At 42.1% G+C, this 22,366-nt stretch overlaps 1 protein-coding gene across 1 annotated transcript in view; it reads left to right on the top strand.

The window, feature by feature from the left end:
- The window catches only part of PGM5 (phosphoglucomutase 5), a 181,396-nt gene that overhangs the window by 16,404 nt on the left and 142,626 nt on the right, over positions 1 to 22,366 (top strand). The window contains exons 2-6 of the mRNA XM_086684957.1: positions 4,213 to 4,375; positions 10,791 to 10,937; positions 14,399 to 14,524; positions 18,314 to 18,504; positions 19,109 to 19,263. Coding sequence (XP_086541083.1) covers positions 4,213 to 4,375; positions 10,791 to 10,937; positions 14,399 to 14,524; positions 18,314 to 18,504; positions 19,109 to 19,263 — 782 coding nt within the window. The remainder of the gene's footprint in view (positions 1 to 4,212; positions 4,376 to 10,790; positions 10,938 to 14,398; positions 14,525 to 18,313; positions 18,505 to 19,108; positions 19,264 to 22,366) is intronic.

Genomic DNA, 22,366 nt, shown 5'->3' on the forward strand with positions numbered 1-22,366 from the left:
GGCTGGGGGCTGGAGGGGGGTGCTATTCAGTGACATGTCTGTCCTGTGGAAGCGGATCATAACGTTTTGTGGGCTGTGAACCAAGTCTACCACAGCTGCACAACCTTGGTAATTATCCTTTAAAATGGCTGAGGAATATTCTATATGTTGGTGCATCACGCTTTACTTGGTAGGTCCTTCATTACTTGTTCTCTCTTATTTATAAAGATTGTTTTTAATTTTTCACTTCTAACGAATACCACTGTTAGAATACACACACATTCCTCTCCCCGCCCCCCCTTAAAGATTGTTTCTTTTTTTTTTTTTTTTTTCAACGTTTATTTATTTTTGGGACAGAGAGAGACAGAGCATGAACGGATGAACGGGGGAGGGGCAGAGAGAGAGGGAGACACAGAATCGGAAACAGGCTCCAGGCTCTGAGCTGTCAGCACAGAGCCTGACGCGGGGCTCGAACTCACGGACCGCGAGATCGTGACCTGGCTGAAGTCGGACGCTCAACCGACTGCGCCACCCAGGCGCCCCTAAAGATTGTTTCTTTACGAGGAATTCTAAAAGGTGGGAGAGACAGAAATTTGTGAACAAAGGTTACAAATGTTTTTCAGTCGTGAATCTACAGACTTATTCCTTGAGGGCGGTGACTAGTGTGATTATTGTCCCTGTGTCTTTCCCATCTTGATAAATGACACCATCACCCATTAAGTTATTGAAGGTAGAAATCTGGGAGTGGATTCTTTCCCTCACTGGCCCTTGTATTCGTTGTTCATTGCTGTGCAAGAAATTATGACGCAACTGATGGCCTAAAATGATCATGAATCTTTATTTGGCTCACAGCTAGATAGGTGAGAATTTGGCTCACAGCTAGATAGGTTGTTCTCACCTGGGGACTCTCATGAGGTCACAGTCACATACTCCTGGGGTCTTTGTCATATGAAGGTTTGACAGGGACCGGAGGATCCTTTGCAAGATGATCCACTCGCACAGCTGGCTAGTTGCCGCTGGCTGTCAGTTCCTCTCCCTATGGGTGCTTATGCAGGGCTCCTTGCGTGTCTTCATGACAGAATGGCTGGTCCCCTGTAGAGTGAGTCAACAATCCAAGAGAGCAAGACGGAAGCGACAGTGTCATGTATGGCCTCACCTTGGAAGCCACACACTCTCAGTTCTTCAGTGTTCTACTAACCACGCAGTTCTGCCCGGTTGGTGTGGGAGGGTCTGCGCAAAGACCCCACTACAAAGACAGAAGGCAAAGGTCATTGGGCGCCATCTTGAAGACCGGCTACCAGAGTTCCAGTCTTCCGTATTTCATTCCAACTACATGTTCTTTTCATTCTCCCTCTTCCAAAACCTCAAATAGAATCTCTTCATTTCATTTCTCCTGCCTCTTGCCTAGTCCAAACTATCCATACTCAGCTCTGCTGTGATAGCCTTCCACCTGATCTTTCGGCTCATCACTCTAACGCATTCTTCACATAGCAGCCGTTCGTTTTTCCAGTGAATTAATTCAACATATTAATTGTGTTCTTACTACATGATAGGTTTGTTCTAGATTGTCAGAATATAGCAGTGAAGAAAACAAAGACCTTAGAGCTTCTATAAAGCAGGGAAATAAATGAATAATAATGGGAAACATTAGGTGGTAATATACATACTACAGAAGATTAAAACAGGCTAAACGAAAGAGAGGGCAATAGGAAAATTAGGAATGTGTGGGTGCTGTATTATACAGGTCTGTCAAGGGTGCTGTCTCTGATTAGTTGACATTGGGACAGAAACCCCAAAAGATAGCAGGCGTGCAAATATCTGGGTAAGAGAGTTCTAAGCAGAGGGAAGAGCAAAGACAAAGGCCCTGATCATGCTTGATGTGTCTGAGGGATGGTAAACTAGCCAGTACGGCTAGAGCAGAGGAAGGAGGACAGTGGAGGGCATCAGGTGTTGCAGGGCTTACAGAGGACGTTGACAACTTTGGCTTTACTTTGGGTTGGTGCAAAAGTCATTGAAACGTTTTGCTGACATGATACGACTTGCTTTTTAAAAAGGTCGCTTGGACTGCTCATTCCGTGATCTCTTATTTATTTTTTAAAAAATGTTTATTTATTTGTTTTATCCCAAGCAGGCTGTGCATTCAGGCGTGGAGTCCATAGTGGGGCTCCATCTCGTGACTGTGAGATCATGACCTGAGCAAAATCAAGAGTCAGACGCTTAACCCACTGAGCCACCCAGGCGCCCCTCATCCTGTGACCTTTTAAAATGTAAATGATATCAGGTCACTTCCACTGCTTAAAGCCTTCTAGGAATTCCCATTGCACGGCTATTATGATCGTCATGTTTATTGCTATTATTGAAATTGACACCCCACTATTCTCTATCACAGAACCCTGCTGATTTCCTTCCTAATACATATCTGACTAGCAAATATTATTATTAGGCTGTTTTGTTTATGATCTGTCTCCTCCACTTGAAAATATGTACTCTGGGGATGTTGTGGGTCTTTCTATACTAAATCGTCCCAGGACTCTGTTGTTCTTGGAGCTCTTGTGTTTGTTCTTTGCACATTTTTTTCTGTGTCTTCCCTTATTGTCATATTTGGTCGGTGATCTACTTCTAGCAATGCTAGAGTTTGTTTGAAGTTCTATCAAGCTCACAGGTCGTGCCCATGCTGCTGGTCCCTCGAGTAACAAGGGGGTTTGATCACCAAGCTCAACTGAACATTGAAATCACCTGTAGAGCTTTAAAGACCATGAAGCCTTGACCTACTCCTAGATAGGCCAGTATAATTAGTCTGAGATGCCGTCTGAATATTGGTAACTTGAAGGCTTCCTTAGGGATTCTAAATTGTAGTAACATTTGAGAACCACGGGATGAGATGACATTGGTCTCTATTTTAAGACAAAGCATACCGAGTAATACTCTGTAGGGCTATGTGGCTTTCTTTTTTAAAATTCAGCTTAGTAGCTACAGAAAGACTCTGGCCACACCCATGGATGACTTCCAGATCTCTGCCTAGCATGGCCAGATAGTTTCTCCAGTGTCCCAACACACACTGTCAGTGGCAGAAATAAAATTCTCGCCTTCATAAGAGTGGTTGTTCTGAGTGCATTCAAATACACCTGCTGACGACAAGGCTTTAGGAAGCCAGGACTCTTCTGTATGAATTTGTGCTGAGGCAGAGAGAAGAAGGGGATGAAGCAGAGAAAACCTACATTTCTTTTTTCTTGTAATTTCTAGCACGTTCATGTGCAGAGTTTCTAAGCCAGTAACAAACTAAGAACCTCTTGTGTAGAGGAACCTTCATGAAGGTTCTAAGGTTCTAAGAACCTTCATGCTAACCCTTTGGTCATCAGAACTGGAGGGGCACATGTACCCCAATGTTTATAGCAGCTCTTTCAACAATAGCCAAATTATGGAAAGAGCCCAAGTGTCCATCAACTGATGAATGGATAAAGAGATGTGTGTGTGTGTGTGTGTGTGTGTGTGTGTGTGTGTGTGTTATATATATATATATATATATATATATATATATATATAGAATGGAATACTACTTGGCAATGAGAAAGAATAAAATCCTGCCATTTGCAACAATGTGAGGGAACTGGAAGGTATTATGCTAAGTGAAATAATTCAGAGAAAGACAGATATCATGTTTTCACTCATATGTGGAACTTGAGAAGCTTAACAGAAGACCATGGGGAAGAGAAGGGGGAAAAAAGTTTCAAACAGAGAGGGAGGCAAACCATAAGAGACTGTTGAATAGAACAAACTGAGAGTTGATGGAGGGGAGGGGAGTAGAGAGGGGGAAATGGGTGATGGGCATTGAGGAGGGCACTTGTTGGGATGAGCACTGGGTGTTGTATGTAAACGATGAACCATGGGAATCTACCCCCCCCAAACCAAGAGCACATTGTATACACTGTATGTTAGCTGACTTGACAATAAATTGTATATAGATATAAAGTGGATGTTTCAAACTACTAAAAATCAATGGGGCAGGTCCAATTTACAGCTTAATAGTTGGCTGCTACATGTGGGTGCCCCAACTGGTGTTGGAGATACTGGGCAGGAGGCAATGCCAGAGCTCTCCTTTACCCCTTAACCCAAAGCCCACTCTATGCCTTTTGCAAGTGATTGACTGTGTGTTAACAGAGCCTGGGGCACTTCCCATTGAAATGCCTTTGATCCCGTGTAACTGGATTGATTTTTTTTCCTTGGCTGATCTAGATTGGACGACTGATTATTGGACAGAATGGCATCTTGTCGACACCTGCTGTTTCCTGCATTATCAGAAAGATCAAGGCCGCCGGTGGAATCATTCTAACAGCCAGCCACTGCCCTGGGGGACCAGCTGGAGAGTTTGGAGTGAAGTTCAATGTTGCCAATGGAGGTATGTAGTTTAGAGGATACCTTAATCTTCATGGTTTCTGTCCTCTTAGGTTATTGTAGTCTTACAATGACTCTGATGGTAGATGAGCAAGGTGGAGAGGAAGTGGCTCAGAAAGTTCCATTGAGGGGTCTGTCTTAGGGTTCTCCAGAGGAACAGAACCAGTAGGCTATAAAGAGATTTATTATAAGGAATTGGCTGGGTTCCCGTTCAACATGGCAACATAGGAATATCTGGTACTCACCTCCTTCCATGGACACACCGAATCTACCGATATATGGAACGATTTCCTCTGAAAAACAAAAACAAAAACCTAAAAACTAGCACAGCAACCCCTTTCCATAGGGCAAGTGAGAGGGAAACCACTTCAAAGTGGGTTGAAGAGACTGGGAAACAAACCCACCACTGGTGAAATGAGCCACCCTCTGGAGAGAACAGAAAACCTAGAGAGTCTCCCCAAGAAAGGGAGGGTTCGTACTCTACATTGGGCACCCCACCTTTTAAGACTGGTACCTGAGAGATGCACCCCCCCAAAACATCTGGCTTCGAAGACGAACTGGCTCGCGCCCTCAACCTGAGGACTACGACAAACTGAGGGATGGCTCTTAAAGGGCCTACCCACAGCCACACCTGCCCCGGACCCAGCGAGGGAGTTAGCTCACATGATTATGCAGGCTGAAAACTCCAGAGACTGTAGACCCAGGAGAGCAATGGCAGAGTTGTAGTCTGAGTCCCAAGGCCTGAAAAACAGCACAACTGATGGTGGAAGTTCCAGTCTGAGACCAGGTTCAGGTTCAAAGGCAGGAGAGAACCACTGTCTCAGCTTGAAGCCAGACAGGGAGAGTGACTTCTCCCTTACTCAGCCTCTTGTTCTGTCCAGGCTCTCAGTGGGCTCTCAGATGAGGCCACCGGTAGTGGGCACTTTACACAGTCTCCTGGATGCTAATCTCTTCCAGAAACCCCCTTACAGACACACCTGGGATAAGGTTTCACCAAATATCTGGGCACTGTGGGGCTCAGTCAGGTTGACATATAAAACTAACCCCACAATGCTTGAGGTGGCCTAATGAGATCTCGAACCTATTTGGTGTTTTGAGCCTCTGCACTTCTTAGCACAGTCAAATGGTTGAATAATTGATGCTTATCTGATATGGAAGGGGTCTGGATTAAAAAAAGAATTTTTTTAATGTTTATTTATTTTTGAGAGAGACAGAGTGTGAGTGGGGGTGGGGCAGAGAGAAAGGGAGACAGAATCCGGAGCAGGCTCCAGGCTCTGAGCTGTCAGCACAGAGCCCAACGTGGGGCTCAAACCCACAAATCATGAGATCATGACCTGAGCCAAAGTTGGACGCTCAACCAACTGAGCCACCCACACACCCCTAGAAGGGCTCTGGATTTTAAAGTAGGAACTTATTCCAAGTCATTTAGACCATTCCTGTTATTTGGCAGATGAACAAATCAAATCCCCAAGAGGCTCTTGTTCAAGTTCACATGGCTGCTCAAAGCCAGACAAATGAGTTTTTAACATAACTCATAGACTTCCTCTTTCCTATAGCGTTGACTTTGTCTCACTGAAATGCTTATGATCGTTCCACTTTTTTCTTATATTAACAGAAATTTATAGTTTGGAGGTCTTTGTGGGGTTGTTTATATATATATAGGGGTGAATTAGAAGAACAATTTTAATTTTTTTAAATGTTTATTTATTATTGAGAGATAGAGATACAAAGCATGATCAGGGGAGGGGCAGAGAGAGAGGGAGACACAGAATCCAAAGCAGGCTCCACGCTCCGAGCTGTCAGCACAGAGCCCGACGTGGGGCTCAAATCCACGAACTGTGAGATCAGGACCTGAGCCAAAGTCGGTCGCCTAACCAACTGAGCCACCCAGGCGCCCTGAAACACAATTTTATTTTATTTTATTTTTTATTTTTTTTTCAACGTTTATTTATTTTTTTGGGGACAGAGAGAGACAGAGCGTGAACGGGGGAGGGGCAGAGAGAGGGAGACACAGAATCGGAAACAGGCTCCAGGCTCCGAGCCATCAGCCCAGAGCCTGACGTGGGGCTCGAACTCACAGACCGCGAGATCGTGACCTGGCTGAAGTCGGACGCTCAACCGACTGCGCCACCCAGGCGCCCCTTGAAACACAATTTTAAACACATATTAAGTTAAGGAGAATAATAAATGGGTAGCTTGTGTCCATTATTTGTTTTTCCATTTTGCGCTTTTTTGTCCCCTAAAAGATTTTAAGGTAAACTAGAGCATGAAGACATTTACACCTAGATATTTCTGAATACATCTCTTCAAAAGAAAGACCTATTCCTACATAACTACATTATGAGGCCTAACAAAAATAACACGAATTCCCTAACATCCTCTAAAACCTAATCTATATTGAAATTTTTCCAGTTGCCTCCAAAATGTTATTTATAGCTGTTTCATCCCAGAACAGGATTCATCCCAGAACAGGATTCATCCCAGAACCATGCCTTCCATCTGCTCGTCAAGTCTCTAAATTTTAATCTTGAACCCTGAGTCTGCTATTATAGGTGGGTAGGAGCTGATTTTTAACCAACAGCAGTTACTTTTATGAATCTGAAGGCAATATTTGTTATTTCCCCCTCCCTACAGCCATTTGGGACATTATCCAAGCAAAGGAACTTCACTCCCATCAAGTGTTAAAAAAAAAAAAAAAAAAAAAAAGACCCGCAAAACACCTTACAAAGTGTCCCGTGATGGGAGAAGCTCTCCTTCATTAAAAATCACACCTAGGACCACATCTAGTCTTGCAACAGGTACTGAGAATTTCAGGAAAAAACAGGCAGTATTCAGGTATTTTATACGCTGTTAACGCAAGAAATCGAATGGGCTCAGAAAATGGGAGTTTGCAGAGAAATAGGATATGTAAGTTGCCAAACTAAACAATGGATTTCAAGTAAGCATTTGGAATTTATGTTTGGTTTCATATCTTGTAAGAACACCTCAGTCATCTCGATGACATCCTGTGCGGCATAAAGGGAGAAGATATTATTTAAATACCCATTTTGTAGACTGAATTACAGGAGGAAGTGAGACCTACTCAGCCATAGAGGGAGGGGATTGAGTTTATCATTTAGCCTTTGACTATATTGAAAGTCCCTCTCTTACACTTAATTCTTCATGTTTCCATGCCTTGGCATCATTAATGAAGCTCACATTCCTGATGGCATAGAGAGATTCAGTTGGTTTCTTCCCACTGAAAGTAGAATGAATTTTACCATAAGTTCTTTTTTGGGAGAAGCATTTACCTCTTTTCATTGTGTGCCATACAGATACATTTTATGGAATTAGTAGGCACATTCAGGGAAATGGGACGCATCTGCAACTATGTTGTTTTTATCTTATCTTATCTTATCTTATCTTATCTTATCTTATCTTATCTTATCTTCTTATTTTATCTTATCTTATTTTGTGTTTATTTATTTATTTTGAGAGACAGAGCATAAGCAGCAGGAAGGGCGGAGAGAGAGAACCCCGAGGAGGCTCCGTGCTCAGTGCAGAGCCCAACGCGGGGCTTGAACTCATGATGGGGAGGGAGATCATGACCTGAGCCGAAGTCAAGAGTCTGACGCTTAACTAACTGAACCCCCCAGGCGTCCCTGGAACTATGTTGCTTTTAAAATGGATTTAGAGCACAGGACCATTGTGAGCATGTTTTTAAGTATAGGGGAAGATGCTAGAGGGGAAATGGAATCAGTAATAAAAATACTGGATGTTTTCTGAATCTTACAATGTGCCAGGCACCATAGTCCGACCTTTATTTACATGCATTGTCTCCCTTAATCCTCCTAACAGCCCGATGAAGTGACTGAGGAATAAAATGGTTTCAAAAACTTAACGCCATGTCACAGAATCAGTAAGCTGTGGCGCTCAATCAGAGCCTAGATTCGGAGAAGAGGGCAGAACATTTGAATAAGAAGGCAAGGAAATGGGGAAGGAAGCAACTCTGAGGGGTGCAGAATGGAAGTCTGGGGAAATAGTTCCTAGATCTATGCAAAAAGAAAGTAAGAAGAAAGGTTGCCTGCTCAGATCATGGGACAAGGATAAAGAAGGGACTTGGAACATATTTTGTAAAAGGTACTCTGGAAAATTTGTTGAGAATTCATAGGAAGTTGTGCAGTGAAGCAGCCTCATTCTTAGGGGCAAGCAGTCGGTGTTATTTTGTAACCGCCCCCAGCAATGTGGGGGAGTCTGGGAATGGCAGCAGTGGGGGAAGGTGATGGCAATGTCCCAGGGTTGGGGAATGGCAGCGTGGGCTTGGCACGGCCTCAGGGGGGCTTGTACTCATTACGGATGTCTGAGCTGCCATCGGACTATTAGGATTCAAAATCCAGCCTCTGTTAATTACCAGTGATGGGACCTTGGTTAAGGGTCTCCCCCCTTCTTCAAATTTCAGTTTCCCCATTTGGAAAATGAGGATAATAAGAATTCTTCCTTCATCTGCTTTTTGTGAGTGCCCAATTCCATATAAAGTGTGAAATGCGGTGTATGTAAGTTTCAGTACAGGTTGGCTCATGTTATTATGCTAACAAAGGTATGGCTCAAATGGTGGACCAGAGGGTCTTGCCTGGGATAAGAGACCACGGAAACTAGAATGGACCACTAGCCTGTGATTAATCAGGTGATGACGAGCATTAGTATAGGAATGAGCAGGTTCAGCAGAGGTACAGAGTAGGGTGGCTGGCAGATAAGGAATTTATGGGCTGAGGACAACCAAATTTGATATTTTTGAAAGGATTTCAAGCGACAACAATACTTCAGGTATGACTCTGCCAGCCATTGGCTAAAATGAAGAGGAAAAGTCATCGGAGTAGATGACGTCAAGGAACTTGGAAGTTGTCAGCGGCTACAGAGGTTGCTGATGAGCTGTGAGGGTAACAATGTGAGTGGCTGATAGGCATCATAGAAAACCAACATTCTAGAAGCTGTTTTCCTTTTGGAAACAGGTGTGCTTTGTCATTAAAATTCGGACTGTTTAAAAGTGAGGGACAGAGCTGGCTATTGTATTAGTGTAGCTCTAAGGATTAGGATAGAAAAGAAATTATTTCTAGATTTCTCTTCAGTTGAAAGTTACAATATAGTTGGGTAATTCATACACAACCCATCTATTGTCTATCGTTTATATTTTAGATCTCAGTGTACTCATTTGATTGAGTGTACTCATTTGATTTCCCAAACTTGTTGCAAAAAATCTAAAGTGACTTGCATTAAGATGTAAAAATTAAAAAGAAAAGAAAAACAGAAAGAGGACGAATTGTTGATTTTCTATTCATTTAAAGTGTATCACAACCTAATAGTCCTTTTGATTTTATAAGGAAACGGATCAAATATTTTTTGTTTAAACCTTATTTCATTTATTTAAAAAAGTTTTTTTTTAATTTTTTAGGTGTTTTAATTAATTAATTAATTAATTTATTTATTTATTTATTTTTGAAGGAGAGAGAGAGAGACAGAGCATGAGCAGGGGAGGGGCAGAGAGAGAGGGAGACACAGAATGCGAAGCAGGCTCCGGGCTCCGAGCTGTCAGCACAGAGCCCCGACGCGGGGCTTGAACCCACGAACCGTGAGATCATGACCTGAGCCGCAGTTGGACGCTTAACCAACTGAGCCACCCAGGCGCCCCTATTTAAAAAAGTTTTTAACTTTATTTGTGTATTTTGAGAGAGGCAGAGTGAGTGGGGGAGGGGCAGAGAAAGAGGGAGACCGAGAATCCCAAGCACAGGCTGTGCTGCCGGTGCAGAGCCCGATGCGGGGCTCAAACCCACAAAACCATGAGATCGTGACCTGAGCCGAAACCAAGAGTCAGAAGCTTAACCGACTGAACCACCCAGGCACCCTGCTTTAACCTCCTTTTAAGAACTTGGAAGTCACTAGAGAGCGTGAGTTGGGGGAAATAGTTGACCCTGTAAGCTGCCTCAACAAGGCAGCAGACCTGGGAGTAGAAGCCATACTTTCTTTCTCTAGATGCACTTAGGAGGCTGCAGTTTAAATCTGGGATCCCTCACTTGTGTCAAGTGCATACCCCATTGATGTCTCATATCCTGAATAAAGCAGATTACATAACCGGGTCTCCCTAGCAGGTGTGAAACTATTTTTAGGGAAGTTGTATCATTACTCAGAAGCGGATTCAGACAAACAAACATGTGGGTTATTAGCCTATGTAGAACAGGTGAGGCTGACCAAATTTCCTCCATCATGGATGAATACAGCATAAGGAATACAGAGGCTAACCGAACTGTGAACTGTTTGTCCACTGTTTGGAGAACAAATGCACCTTTCTTTTGCTTGGCGGTGAAGGAGATGACACATCCCTGATCGAAACTGCAGACACCTTTTAAAAAATTTCTTTTGGGTGACGCGCTATTTTCACGTGTTAGGTCCTGCCCCAGATGTGGTCTCCGACAAAATCTATCAGATCAGCAAGACAATTGAGGAGTACGCCATATGTCCTGATCTTCGAATCGACCTATCTCGGCTTGGAAGACAAGAATTTGACCTGGAGAACAAATTCAAGCCATTCAGAGGTAATAGATTATATTTTGAAAAAGAATAGCTCCGTGAATGGGGGTGACTCTATCTTCTGCAGGGGAGGGCACACATTAAAGCGTTTGGATTGTCCATTTGGGGATTGATTTTTGAGAAATAGATGTACCACGACTGTGGTGCACCGAGAAGTCAGAGCAGCCAAGATCTTCAGAACTGGCAACTTTCGAAAATGACTTTCTAAACCCAAGATCACTTTCAGTAGAGGAAAAATGTCATGGCTGACTCCGTTATAGCGTTCCAAGGATAGTCTCTGAATTGCCAAAACATGTCTTTGCTTTTCTAATCAATTAAGGCGAAGATGCTGGAATGCCTTAAACAGTTGAGGAGAGACTCAACAAGGTAGTGGGGTTCTTAAAATGGCCCATGGAAGGTAGGCATTTCTTTTCCAAGCCAGAACCATGCCATTCAACTTGATTTAATGCACAAGTAGTCACCTATTCTATAGCAAGTACTGTGTTAGGAGATTTTACAAAGGAACTCAGTAAGTACTGAATGGAGTTAGGCAACGAACAGAATGAAATTGCCCCAAATATCCTATACCGTAGAGTGACTAAAATTTCTGGAGTACTCAGATTATAACCTTTAAATTTGTGGGTTAATATTGAACCGTATAATACCATCAATATCATATAATATGCGTATAGCATATTATTATTCCCCTCTCTTTTATCTTACTGCTTTTGCCTAGAAGGCATACAATTAGTGATAAAGCCAACTATTTACTCCTTTAGTGCCCTATAAGCTTGACTACAGTTTGTGTTAAGGTGTTGTCTTTAGTTGACTTAACTAAAAGGATGAAATGCCTGGCTGACAGGCACATGGCATTTGTGGGACAGAGAAAACCTTGAAATGGACTGTTGCGGGGTCACACTGTTAAGCTAACACGACTGCCTTTTTCTTGAAGGATTTTGAGTCCATTGCTTGCTTAGCCAATCGGCAGACATTGACTGAAAGCCACGTGATACTGGAAGCCATGTGCCTCCTTTGTAAATCTAGCTGGGAGCGTGCACACGCACACACACATGCGCACGCGATGTCTTGACAACTATCGACAAGAGACGTATTACGTGAAACAAAATGACTTAAACATGCTTGTGTACATACATTTGGGAAAACTGGACAAGGAAGTGACTGGGAAAAACCAGGCGTTACCGTCAGGAAGCAGTTGTTATTGATTTATTGATTTTTGGTTCCTTCACGATTTTTATGGTTGTTCCAGAGACCCCCGTGTCTTTGGTGAGCTCAGAGTCAGGCAGTTGATGCAGCCCCGTTGCTAGTGTGCTGAGTTTTCTCAAATGCTCCGGATACCAGGAGGTGGGCAGAAGAATTCCTTGGCTTCCAGGAAGAATTTGGGGATGAGTGTTTGGGATGATCTATGTGCTGTGTTCTTGCTGCTTTAAATGTTGAGCAAGGCTTGAGTTAATTGGAAACACGTTCATTCCTTGGCATTTCCCCTTAAAGGGTCAAGAGCATGAACTACTTGACGCGAACTTTCAGTTTTCACTGAATTCTACTTCCTTGTTTTTTACATTTCTGTTTACCATGTGTTATCTGCTATGAATACCAAGTATATTTAGGCAAGCGGTTCAAGAATTAAAGAACCAGAATGAAACTGCCAAAAATATTCTCGTATCTTACAGAGTGAGTAAGACTTCTAACGTATTTAGGACATAACCTTTTGTTTTATAAATTATTATTTTTTTTATTGTGGTAGAATATACATAACGTAAACTTTTCCATCTTAACCATTTTTAGGTCTACATTTCATATAAATCCTTGATTTATTGTACAAATTAATATCCTCCTCATGTCAAAAGATTAGTCATCACTTTATTAATTACTTAGTTTATTGTATAATTAATATCCCCCTCATGTCAAAAGATTACTTAAAAAATTTTTTTAAATGTTTTTATGTATTTTTGAGACAGAGACAGAACATGAGCAGGGGAGAGGCAGAGAGAGAGGGAGACACAGAATCTGAAGCAGGCTCCAGGCTCCGAGCTGTCAGCACAGAGCCCGATGCGGGACTCGAACTCACGGAGAGTGAGATCATGACCTGAGCTGAAGTCAGACGCTTAACCAACTGAGCCACCCGGGCGCCCCAAAGGATTACTTTTTAGTGAACACAAACCATTTTGTGTTCATTAAAAACTAATTACAGTATATATGAATGGGCACGCATACTACATTGATTTAAGTGCAAGGAAAAATATTTTTAGATTTGTATTTGACAAGATGATGAGACAGTTTCATATAGAATATTAAAATTCCATCCATTAGGGGTGCCTGGGTGGCTCATTCAGTTGAGCATCTGACTTCGGCTCAGGCCACGATGTCACAGTTTGTGAGTTCGAGCCCCACATTGGGCTTGCTGCTCTCAGCACAGAGCCCACTTCAGATCTTCTGTTCCCCTCTCTCTCTGTCCCTGCCCTGCACGCACTCTCTATCTCTCTCGAAAATAAATAAAACACTAAAAAATATTTTTAAATTCTATCCATTAAATGTTATGCCTGGATTTACTGAAAATTATTAAAGACAGATTGATAATATCTTACCAGGTTTAATATTTCAGAATTTGAAAAATTTGAAAGACAACATCCATACATGTCAACATAAGTATGAGTTTAAAAGCAGGGCTTATGGACAAATTTTAGTGCCTAAAGAGTCAAATATTTACTATTCTAGGGAAAGTATTTTCTCAGTATTAATTACATGCTGATGGCCAAGTCTGAAAAATGTAATGTGTTTTGGGTTTTGTGTATCTGTCAAATAACTGGAAAAGACTAGTTTTGGATTTCTGGTCATCGGGTGGTAACAGACATTGAAGAACATTCGTGTTTAACGAGGATTTCTAAGTATCTGGCACTGACCCTGAAATTGGGACTGGACTGGGCACACGAGAGACTTCGCACAGACTCGAGAATCTATCCTTCATCACCAATTCCAACCCTGGATTTGGTGGTCACAAAGGCATTTAGAAAATACGGATCACTGAAGTCACTCCTTGATTTGTTCCAAGCCTGCTGAGTCATTGTTTGGCTAACCCCCACAGGAGAGGAACAGGGTGTGCCCAGGTGCCTCTTAGCATTGGGGTGTGTGCATTTTTGGGGGAGGAGGTGTTAGAAGGATGGTGGGATAAGAGGGCGTAGTTTTTATCCGAACGACTTTATTTTGGGGTTGATTTTTCATGTGCAAAGAAGGACGTATAACTTGTACTATTTATACCCGATAATGGCCTGAAAAGTGTGTAGGATCTTGATTGTGCCTTAATTTGTGACTTAGCCTACAAATGGGCACTTGGCTTCCCACGTGCTGTGTAGGGTTCTGATGGAACTGTGATCGGAACTTCATGCTTTTAGGGTAGTGATTCTTCTTTTCGTTCCCAAGTATACTTCATGGGTATGGTCATTGACGTTTCCTTTTGCTTTTCTATCCTTAGTGGAGATAGTGGACCCAGTAGATATCTATCTCAACCTCCTTCGGACCATCTTTGACTTTAATGCCATCAAGAGTTTGCTGACAGGGCCCGGCCAACTGAAGATCCGAGTTGATGCGATGCACGGAGGTAAGTTCGTGGTCTTCTCCCAATTGGTGGCCAAAAAATGTTGAAGAGGCCTCTACCCATGTTGGGTTTCTGAGATTATGAGGAAGATTGGGTTCATGGATATTCACACAATGTGTGTGTGTTCAGATACACTAATTATATCATCATTTTGGTAAGATTGGTGTCCAGTGTCTACACTATCATAACTCTTAATCCCCATACTCTCCCAGGATCTATATCTTCTCACTTCATGTTCCTGGAGATCTCTGATGTGCTCCCCTCTGCACTGGTTGCTCTCTTGAGTTGTTGTTGTCCTTATCATCATTCTAGTAATTCTCTTTACCCCTTTCTCATGTTGACTCTCCTTATGTCCACATCCTTTGTCTTCCATTTTTGTGATTTACCTCCTTGTTTTGGAGGAACAGATTCTCCAGGAGCTCGGAGAGAAACCTGATGGGAGCTGAATGTGTTGAGTCATTGCATATCTGAAAATACCTTTTTTTTCTTCTTGTTCTCACGGGATATTTATTTGTCTAGATATAGAAATTTAAGATGGATATTACTTTCCTTCAGAAGTTTGAGGGCATTGCTCCATTGCCTTATAGCCAATTGTATTGAATTTGAGAAATCTGATGCTATTCTGATTTTTAATCCAGGTATGAAATCTTTGCTTTTTCTTCTCTGGAGGCTTTTAGGGTCTTTGGCTTATCATTACTGTTCCTACCTTTTGTACTGATGGGTCTTAATGTGGGACTGTTTTCTTCTGTTGTGCTGGGTACTTGGGAGATCCTCTTAGTCTGGAAACTTGTATCCTTTAATTCTGGAGCATTTTCTTAAATTACTTCTTGAATGATTTCCTCTATTATTTTCTCTTTCCTTTCCTTCCAGAATGGTTATTGTTTAGGTATTAGTGTTCCTATTCTCTCCTCTACACCTCCCCCGCCACCCCTATTTTCCTTTTCTTTGTTTTGTGCTACTTTCTGGGAGATTTCCTCAACTTTTTTTCTAAGCCCTCCCATTAAGTTTTTCAGTTCCACTATCGTATTTCTAATTTCCAAAAACTGTTTTTTCATTTCCAAATAATCTCTTTTAAAAAATAGTGGGCCTATTCATGTTTCATGAGTGCCATATTTTTTAAATGTCAGGTTTACTGATTTATACGTGGTAAAACTGACATCTTTTAGGCATACAGTTTGATGAAGTTTGACAAAAATATATAGTCATGTGATGACTATGACATTCAAGATATAGAGAATTTCCCCCACTCTAGAAAATTACCTTGTGGCACTTTGTAATCATACCCCTTATCCTAACCCATAGCTCCTGGAAATCACTCATCTGCTTTTGCCCCTATAATTTTGCCTTTTACAGAAAGCCATGTAAATGGAAGCACAAAATATATACCCCTTTATTTTAGGCTTCTTTCACGCACGTAAAGTTTTGGAGACGGATTCGTGGTGTTGTATATATCAGGAGTGGTTCCTTGTTACCAATGAGTAGGATTCCATTGTATGGATGAACCACAGTTTGTTTATTTATTCACCAGGTGATATAGTTAGGGTTATTTCTAGGTTTTGGCTTCTACAAAGTTCCTATCAACATTTGTGAACACGTCTTTATGCGTTACTTGATTTCATTTGTCTTAGATCTGAGATTTCTGAGTCATAGGACAAGTGCATATTTCTCTTTATAAGAAACCGCCAAACTGTTACCCAAAGTGGCTGTGCCGTTTGCACCACCATCAGTGTATGAGGGCTTCGCTTTTTCCATGTCCTCACTTGGTATTCTCAGTCTTTTTAATTTTAGCCATTTTATCATATCTTATTAATCTCTGTTAAAATATTGCTGGTATATATTTAAAAATTTTTCTTCTCCTTATAGTTTCTGTTTCCTCCAGGTTGTTCTTTATGCTTTTTGTTTTGGTCTCATGTTAATTGCATTTTCCAAAAGTTTGGTGATCCTTGGCTGTCTGGCATGTTTAAGAATGAGGCACTAAAATTTTTATTGGGAGATCGGAGCTCATGTGTGGAGCTCGTCCTCCATGGGCTTTACTCTAAGGTCATTTGTGTGGGCTGTTTAGTTCTTTCTTATTGGGCCAATCATATTCCCCAGAAAAAGATCTTTCAGGTTCTTGCCCTAGCATTCATTATCTGGCCTAGAGGGAATACAGCTTCTCTTTCTAAATAGTTTGAATAATGTAGCTGGTTTTGAGCCTCATTGCCTAGGTTGTACTATATGTCCATCTCTGAATCAATCACTGTGGATGGAGGGCATTGATTGGGCACATCTAGGTCACCTTCTCAGCCGTGGGGGAAATGGAATTTAGCCATGTCTGTATTATAAGAACTGAGATGGGGAAAGGATTGGTTCTCCAAAGGAAACCTAAAATGCAAAGTCAAAAGATGTTCACTATTTGACATTTGCATCTTATCAGTGGAAAATAAATGGAAAGCAATGCTTTACATATATTTCAGCCAACAGGATTGCATGCTGGTCCCCAGATGTGCTGTATGTGTGTGCTCTGGCTCTATTCCCTTGTTTATAATATCATTTCCATTTGGATGACATCCCCAGTCCCCATCTCTATATTCTTTCTTCAAGTCTTCTTGGAAATGCTACCTCCTTCTTGAAACCTTGCCTGTGGTTGTTTCTTCTCCTAAGCCGTTAGATCTAATTATTTCATAAATCTACATTGAATAGCACAGTCTTACTATTGCATTCACTCACCTGTCGATTTCACTCATCCCACCCCTGCTTTAAGAGGCCAGTAATGTAGGGACTGTGTGCTTTGCATCCCTTGAATATGTTGCCTTCCATTCTTTTTTTTTTTCTATTATAATTTTTTTTTAAAGTTTCTTTATTTCTGAGAGAGAGAGAGAGAGAGAGAGAGAGAGAGAGAATGAGCGGGGGAGGAGCAGAGAGAGGGAGACACAGAATCCAAAGCAAGCTCCAGGCTCTGAGCTGTCAGCCCAGAGCCTGATGCGGGGCTCGAGCTTGTGAACTGCGAGATCATGACCTGAGCCGAAGTCAGATGCTCAACCGACTGAGCCACCCAGGTGCCCCACTTTTTTTTTTTTAAGTTTTTTTAATTTTTACTTTTGACAGAGGTATAGTGTGAGCATGAGTGGGGGAAGGGCAGAGAGAGAGGGAGACACAGAATCCAAAGCAGGCTCCAGGCTCCGAGCTGTCAGCACAGAGCCGGATGCGGGGCTCAAACTCATGAACCGTGAGATCATGAGATGGACTGAAGTCGGATGCTTAACTGACTGAGCCACCCAGGCCCCCCAATGGTGCCTTCCATTCTTAACATTGGGATTCCATGGTAGGCACTCCATAAATGTGTGTTGAACTGGAAAACACCATCCCTTAGCACTTATTTTGTAAAATATGCTTCGTTTTATATGCTACAGTGGTTTACAGTGTCTAATTATATACTTGACAGAGTCAAAGTGATGGCAGAGACAAAGAACATCATTGGAGCCTTTTAGTGCTTTTGCATATATTTAGCTCAAGTTTTCAGTACATAAAAAGCTGCACACAATGGATCATTATTAAGCAGTTGATTTCTTTCTGGCAACATATTAGAAAAGTTTTGGAGAAAAATATTATGTAACTGCCCAGCATAGTCATTGGCACATATTAGGTGCTCAATGAATGTCAGCTGAAGTATTACTCTGTGTTGTGTCTTGAAAAAGCTTGGCGAATTTATTTATTCTGTGCTCTTAAATTGCCCTTCTTGTTTTACCCAGGATAGAAGACATTTGGGGGTTTCTTTAAAGATTTCATATTGCTGCGTGTATCTCTTTTCAGTTATGGGACCCTATGTGAGAAAAGTTCTGTGTGATGAGCTGGGAGCCCCAGCCAATTCTGCAATAAACTGTGTCCCTCTGGAAGATTTCGGGGGGCAGCATCCTGACCCAAACCTGACATATGCAACAACCCTTCTGGAAGCTATGAAAGGAGGGGAATATGGATTTGGAGCGGCATTTGATGCTGATGGGGTAAGTAGGAAAGTTCTCTGCCTGCTGACCCTTTTGCCATGTAATAAGCCCGCCCCTGGAAGCCAGAGAATTCCTGGGGCCGGTTGACATATGGCACATTTGAACCCTAACTGGGCTCTGCATCTATTCTTCTGTTTAATGCTCTTCCATATTGCAATTAAATAGCTTTTGCTTTTCTTAGTTCTAGGTTAGCCTTATGCTGTGAAAAAAGGTTATGTCTTAAAAAAAAAATTCATGCGATAAATCTCTCTGTATGGTTGGTTTTGTTGAAAGCGCCGCATGAAGACAACAGCTCTTTCAGCTATAACTCTCGTTCTCCATTGTGTTTTGGGGGAAAGTGTGAAATAAAGTACACGGGGGCTACGGAAGCTCAAGGTCATCATCCACAGTTCACCAGGTTGAACACATTGCTAGTTGGCCAAGATCACGGGCCCTCCAGGACTCAGGAATTTAAAAGGTTTCTCATGCCCCCTGTAGCCTCATTCAAGTTGTTTGAGGTTGTTTAAATATAGGAGGGCAGTCAAGAAGCTTGTGCTGCTGGTGGGAACGGGCTGCTAGCAGCAGATGGCTCTGTCTCATCGTTTTCACACATTCTTTCCGACAGGACCGTTATATGATCCTCGGCCAGAATGGCTTCTTTGTGAGCCCTTCTGACTCCCTGGCCATCATTGCTGCCAACCTCTCTTGCATTCCATATTTCCGGCAGATGGGGGTGCGAGGGTTTGGGAGGAGTATGCCCACCAGCACGGCCCTGGACAGGTAAGCAAGGATGTCACCGTGGAAAACGTTACGGTATGCTTCTGACGTCACTGTCCCCTTTGTGGGTAACTGTCCCTCATTCTCCCCTACTCCGGCGGGAACTGATGGAAGTGTGGGAACTTAGAGACGCGTGTAGTGTGCTTGATAGGGACGTGAAGCATCAGGTGGCCTGAACTGGATTCCCGGTTCTGCCGCTGCTTAGCTGTGGGAACTTGACGGATGTATCCGATCCCTGTGTCTCATTCTTTTTTGTCAATCTCTTCTACTTTGGCAATTCCAGTGAGTGCAAAGTATCATTTCCTTTTTTTTTTTTTTTTTTTTAATTGAAGTGTAATTAACATATAGTGGTATATTAGTTTCCGGCCCACAATGCGATTCAACGATTCTATATATTACTCAGTGCTCATCATAATTAAGTATACTCTCAATCCCCTTCACCCCTTTCACCCATCCTCCCACCTACCTGCCCTCTGGCAACCACCAGTTTGTTCTCTGTTTTTAAGAGTCTGGTTTTTTTTTGTTTGTTTGTCTCTCTTTCTCTCTCTTTTTTTTTTTTTGTTTTGTTTCTTAAATTCCACCTATGAGTGAAATCCTATGGTATTTGTTTTTCTTCAATTGACTTATTTCACTTAGCATTATATCACATTGTATTTAACAGCTGAGGAATATTCCATTTACATATATGCCCTTTCTTTATCCTTTCATCTCTGGAAGGACACTTGGGTTGTTTCTGTATCTTGGCTATCTATTATAAATAATGCTGCAGTAAATAAAGGGGTACACATATCGTTTCAAATTAATGTTTTCATTTTCTATGAGTAAACACCCAGTAGTGGAATTACTGGATCATATGATAATTGTATTTGTAATTTTTTGAGAGCCCTTCATACCGTTTTCCATGGTATCTGTATTAATTGACATTCCCACCAACAGTGTGCAAGGGTTCCTTTTTCTCCACATCCTCACCAACACTGGTTATTTCATGTCTTTTTTATTCTAGCCATTCTCATAGATGTGAAGTGACATCTCATTGTGGTTTTGATTTACATTTCCACGATGATCCGTGATGTTGGGCATCTTTTCATGTGTCTGTGGCCATCTGTATGTCTTCTTTGGAAAAATGTCTGTTTAGGTCTTCTGCCCACTTTTTTTTTTTAATGTTTATTCATTTTTGAGAAGGAGAAACAGAATTGAAGTGGGGGAGGGGCAGAAGAGAGAGAAATAGACAGACAGACAGAATCCCAAGCAGGCTCCAGGCTCTGAGCTGTCAGCCCAGAGCCCAATGTGGGGCTCGAACTCGCCAACTGTGAGATCGTGACCTGAGCCGAAGCCGGACACCTAACTGACTGAGCCACCCGGGTGCCCCTCCTGCCCACTTTTAATTAGATTATTTGTGGGTTTTTTTTGTGTTGAGTTGTGTAAGTTTTTTATATCTTTTGAATATTGACCCCTCATTGTATATATTGTTTGCAAATATCTTCTCCCATTCAGTACATTGCCTTTTTATTCTGTTACCAGTTGCCTTTGCTGTACAAGAGCTTTTCTTTGGGTGTAGTCCCAATAGTGTAGTTTTGCTTTTGTTTCTCTTGCCTGAGCAGGTGTATCTAGGACACAGTTTAATCCCTATTTGGTTCAGTATCCTCTAGAGAAACCAGTCCTCTGTTGCTTCTATCCTAGGAATCTTTGTACCCTTTGACTCCAAGAGCAGCCCTTGTGTCAAGACCCTGGTTGAGTCAGCAGCTTGTTGAGAAGCAGATCTTTTAGCAGAGAGAAACCAAAAGCAAGATCTGGGGTGGGGTGGACAGACATCTCTTGAACTGAAGTCACTCTGAGTCTCCAGTCTCCTTGAGTCTTTGCTGTCTGTTCCTACTAGTAGCTGATTATTTGTGGTTTCATTCTGGTGAAGGGTGAGGGGGAAAGCCCTTTGCACAGGCTTCAAGTCAAAAAGATACTGTAGTCTTTAAAACAAAAGCCCCCAATACACATTCATGTTCTGGGAGACTCCTGCCAAGGAGTCCTTCTGCGTTTTGAAATGTTCTCTTTTCTTTTGGTTTAGATTTGCATCATTGTAGTAACTAGTGATGTTGAGCTCATTTTCATATGCTAATTGTATCTGTTCATTTAAAAAATTAGGTTATCTTTTGTTATTGATTTATAGAAGTTCTTTATAGAGTCTCGATCATGTTTTTTTTTTTGTCAGATGTGTGTGTTGCAAATATTTCCTCCCTGCCTGTTGCTTGGCTTTTCATATTTTTATTTTTTTTTTTTTATTTTTTATTTAAATTTTTTTTTTTTCAACGTTTATTTATTTTTGGGACAGAGAGAGACAGAGCATGAACGGGGGAGGGGCAGAGAGAGAGGGAGACACAGAATCGGAAACAGGCTCCAGGCTCCGAGCCATCAGCCCAGAGCCCGACGCGGGGCTCGAACTCACGGACCGCGAGATCGTGACCTGGCTGAAGTCGGACGCTTAACCGACTGCGCCACCCAGGCGCCCCTTGGCTTTTCATATTTTTAATGGTGCCTTTTGATGAGCTGAAGTTTTGATTTTCTTAAAGTTTATTTATTTAGATTCAAGTCAGTTAACATACAGTGTAGTATTTTTTTCCAGGGTAGGACCCAGAGATTTTTTGCTTACATACAACACCCAGGGCTCATCCCAACAGGGGCCCTTCTTAATGTCCATCCGCCATTTAGCTCAGAAGTTTTAAATTTAAAAAAAAATTGTTTTTAATGTTTTTTACTTTTGAGAAAGAGAGAGAGACAGTGCGAGCAGGGGAGGGTCAGAGAGAGGGAGACACAGAACCCGAAGCAGGCTTCAGGCTGTGAGCTGTCAGCACAGAGCCTGATGCGGGGCTTGAACTCACGAACCGTGAAATCATAACCTGGGCTGAAGTGGGATGCTTAACCAACTGAGCCCCCCGGGCGCCCCTTAAATTTTGATGAAGTTTAGTTTATTAATACTTTCTTGTATAGTTAGTTTGTACTTTTTGTCCTCTACAAGAAATATTTGCTTACCCGAAGGTCAGAAAGATGTCTTCCCTATGTCTTCTTCTAGAATCATTGTCGTTTTAATCTTCACATTTCAGTCTACGATGATTTT

Source organism: Puma concolor, chromosome D4 (genome assembly GCF_028749965.1).
Source record: "Puma concolor isolate L17-30 chromosome D4, mPumCon1.1.hap2, whole genome shotgun sequence".
NCBI lineage: Eukaryota > Metazoa > Chordata > Mammalia > Carnivora > Felidae > Puma > Puma concolor.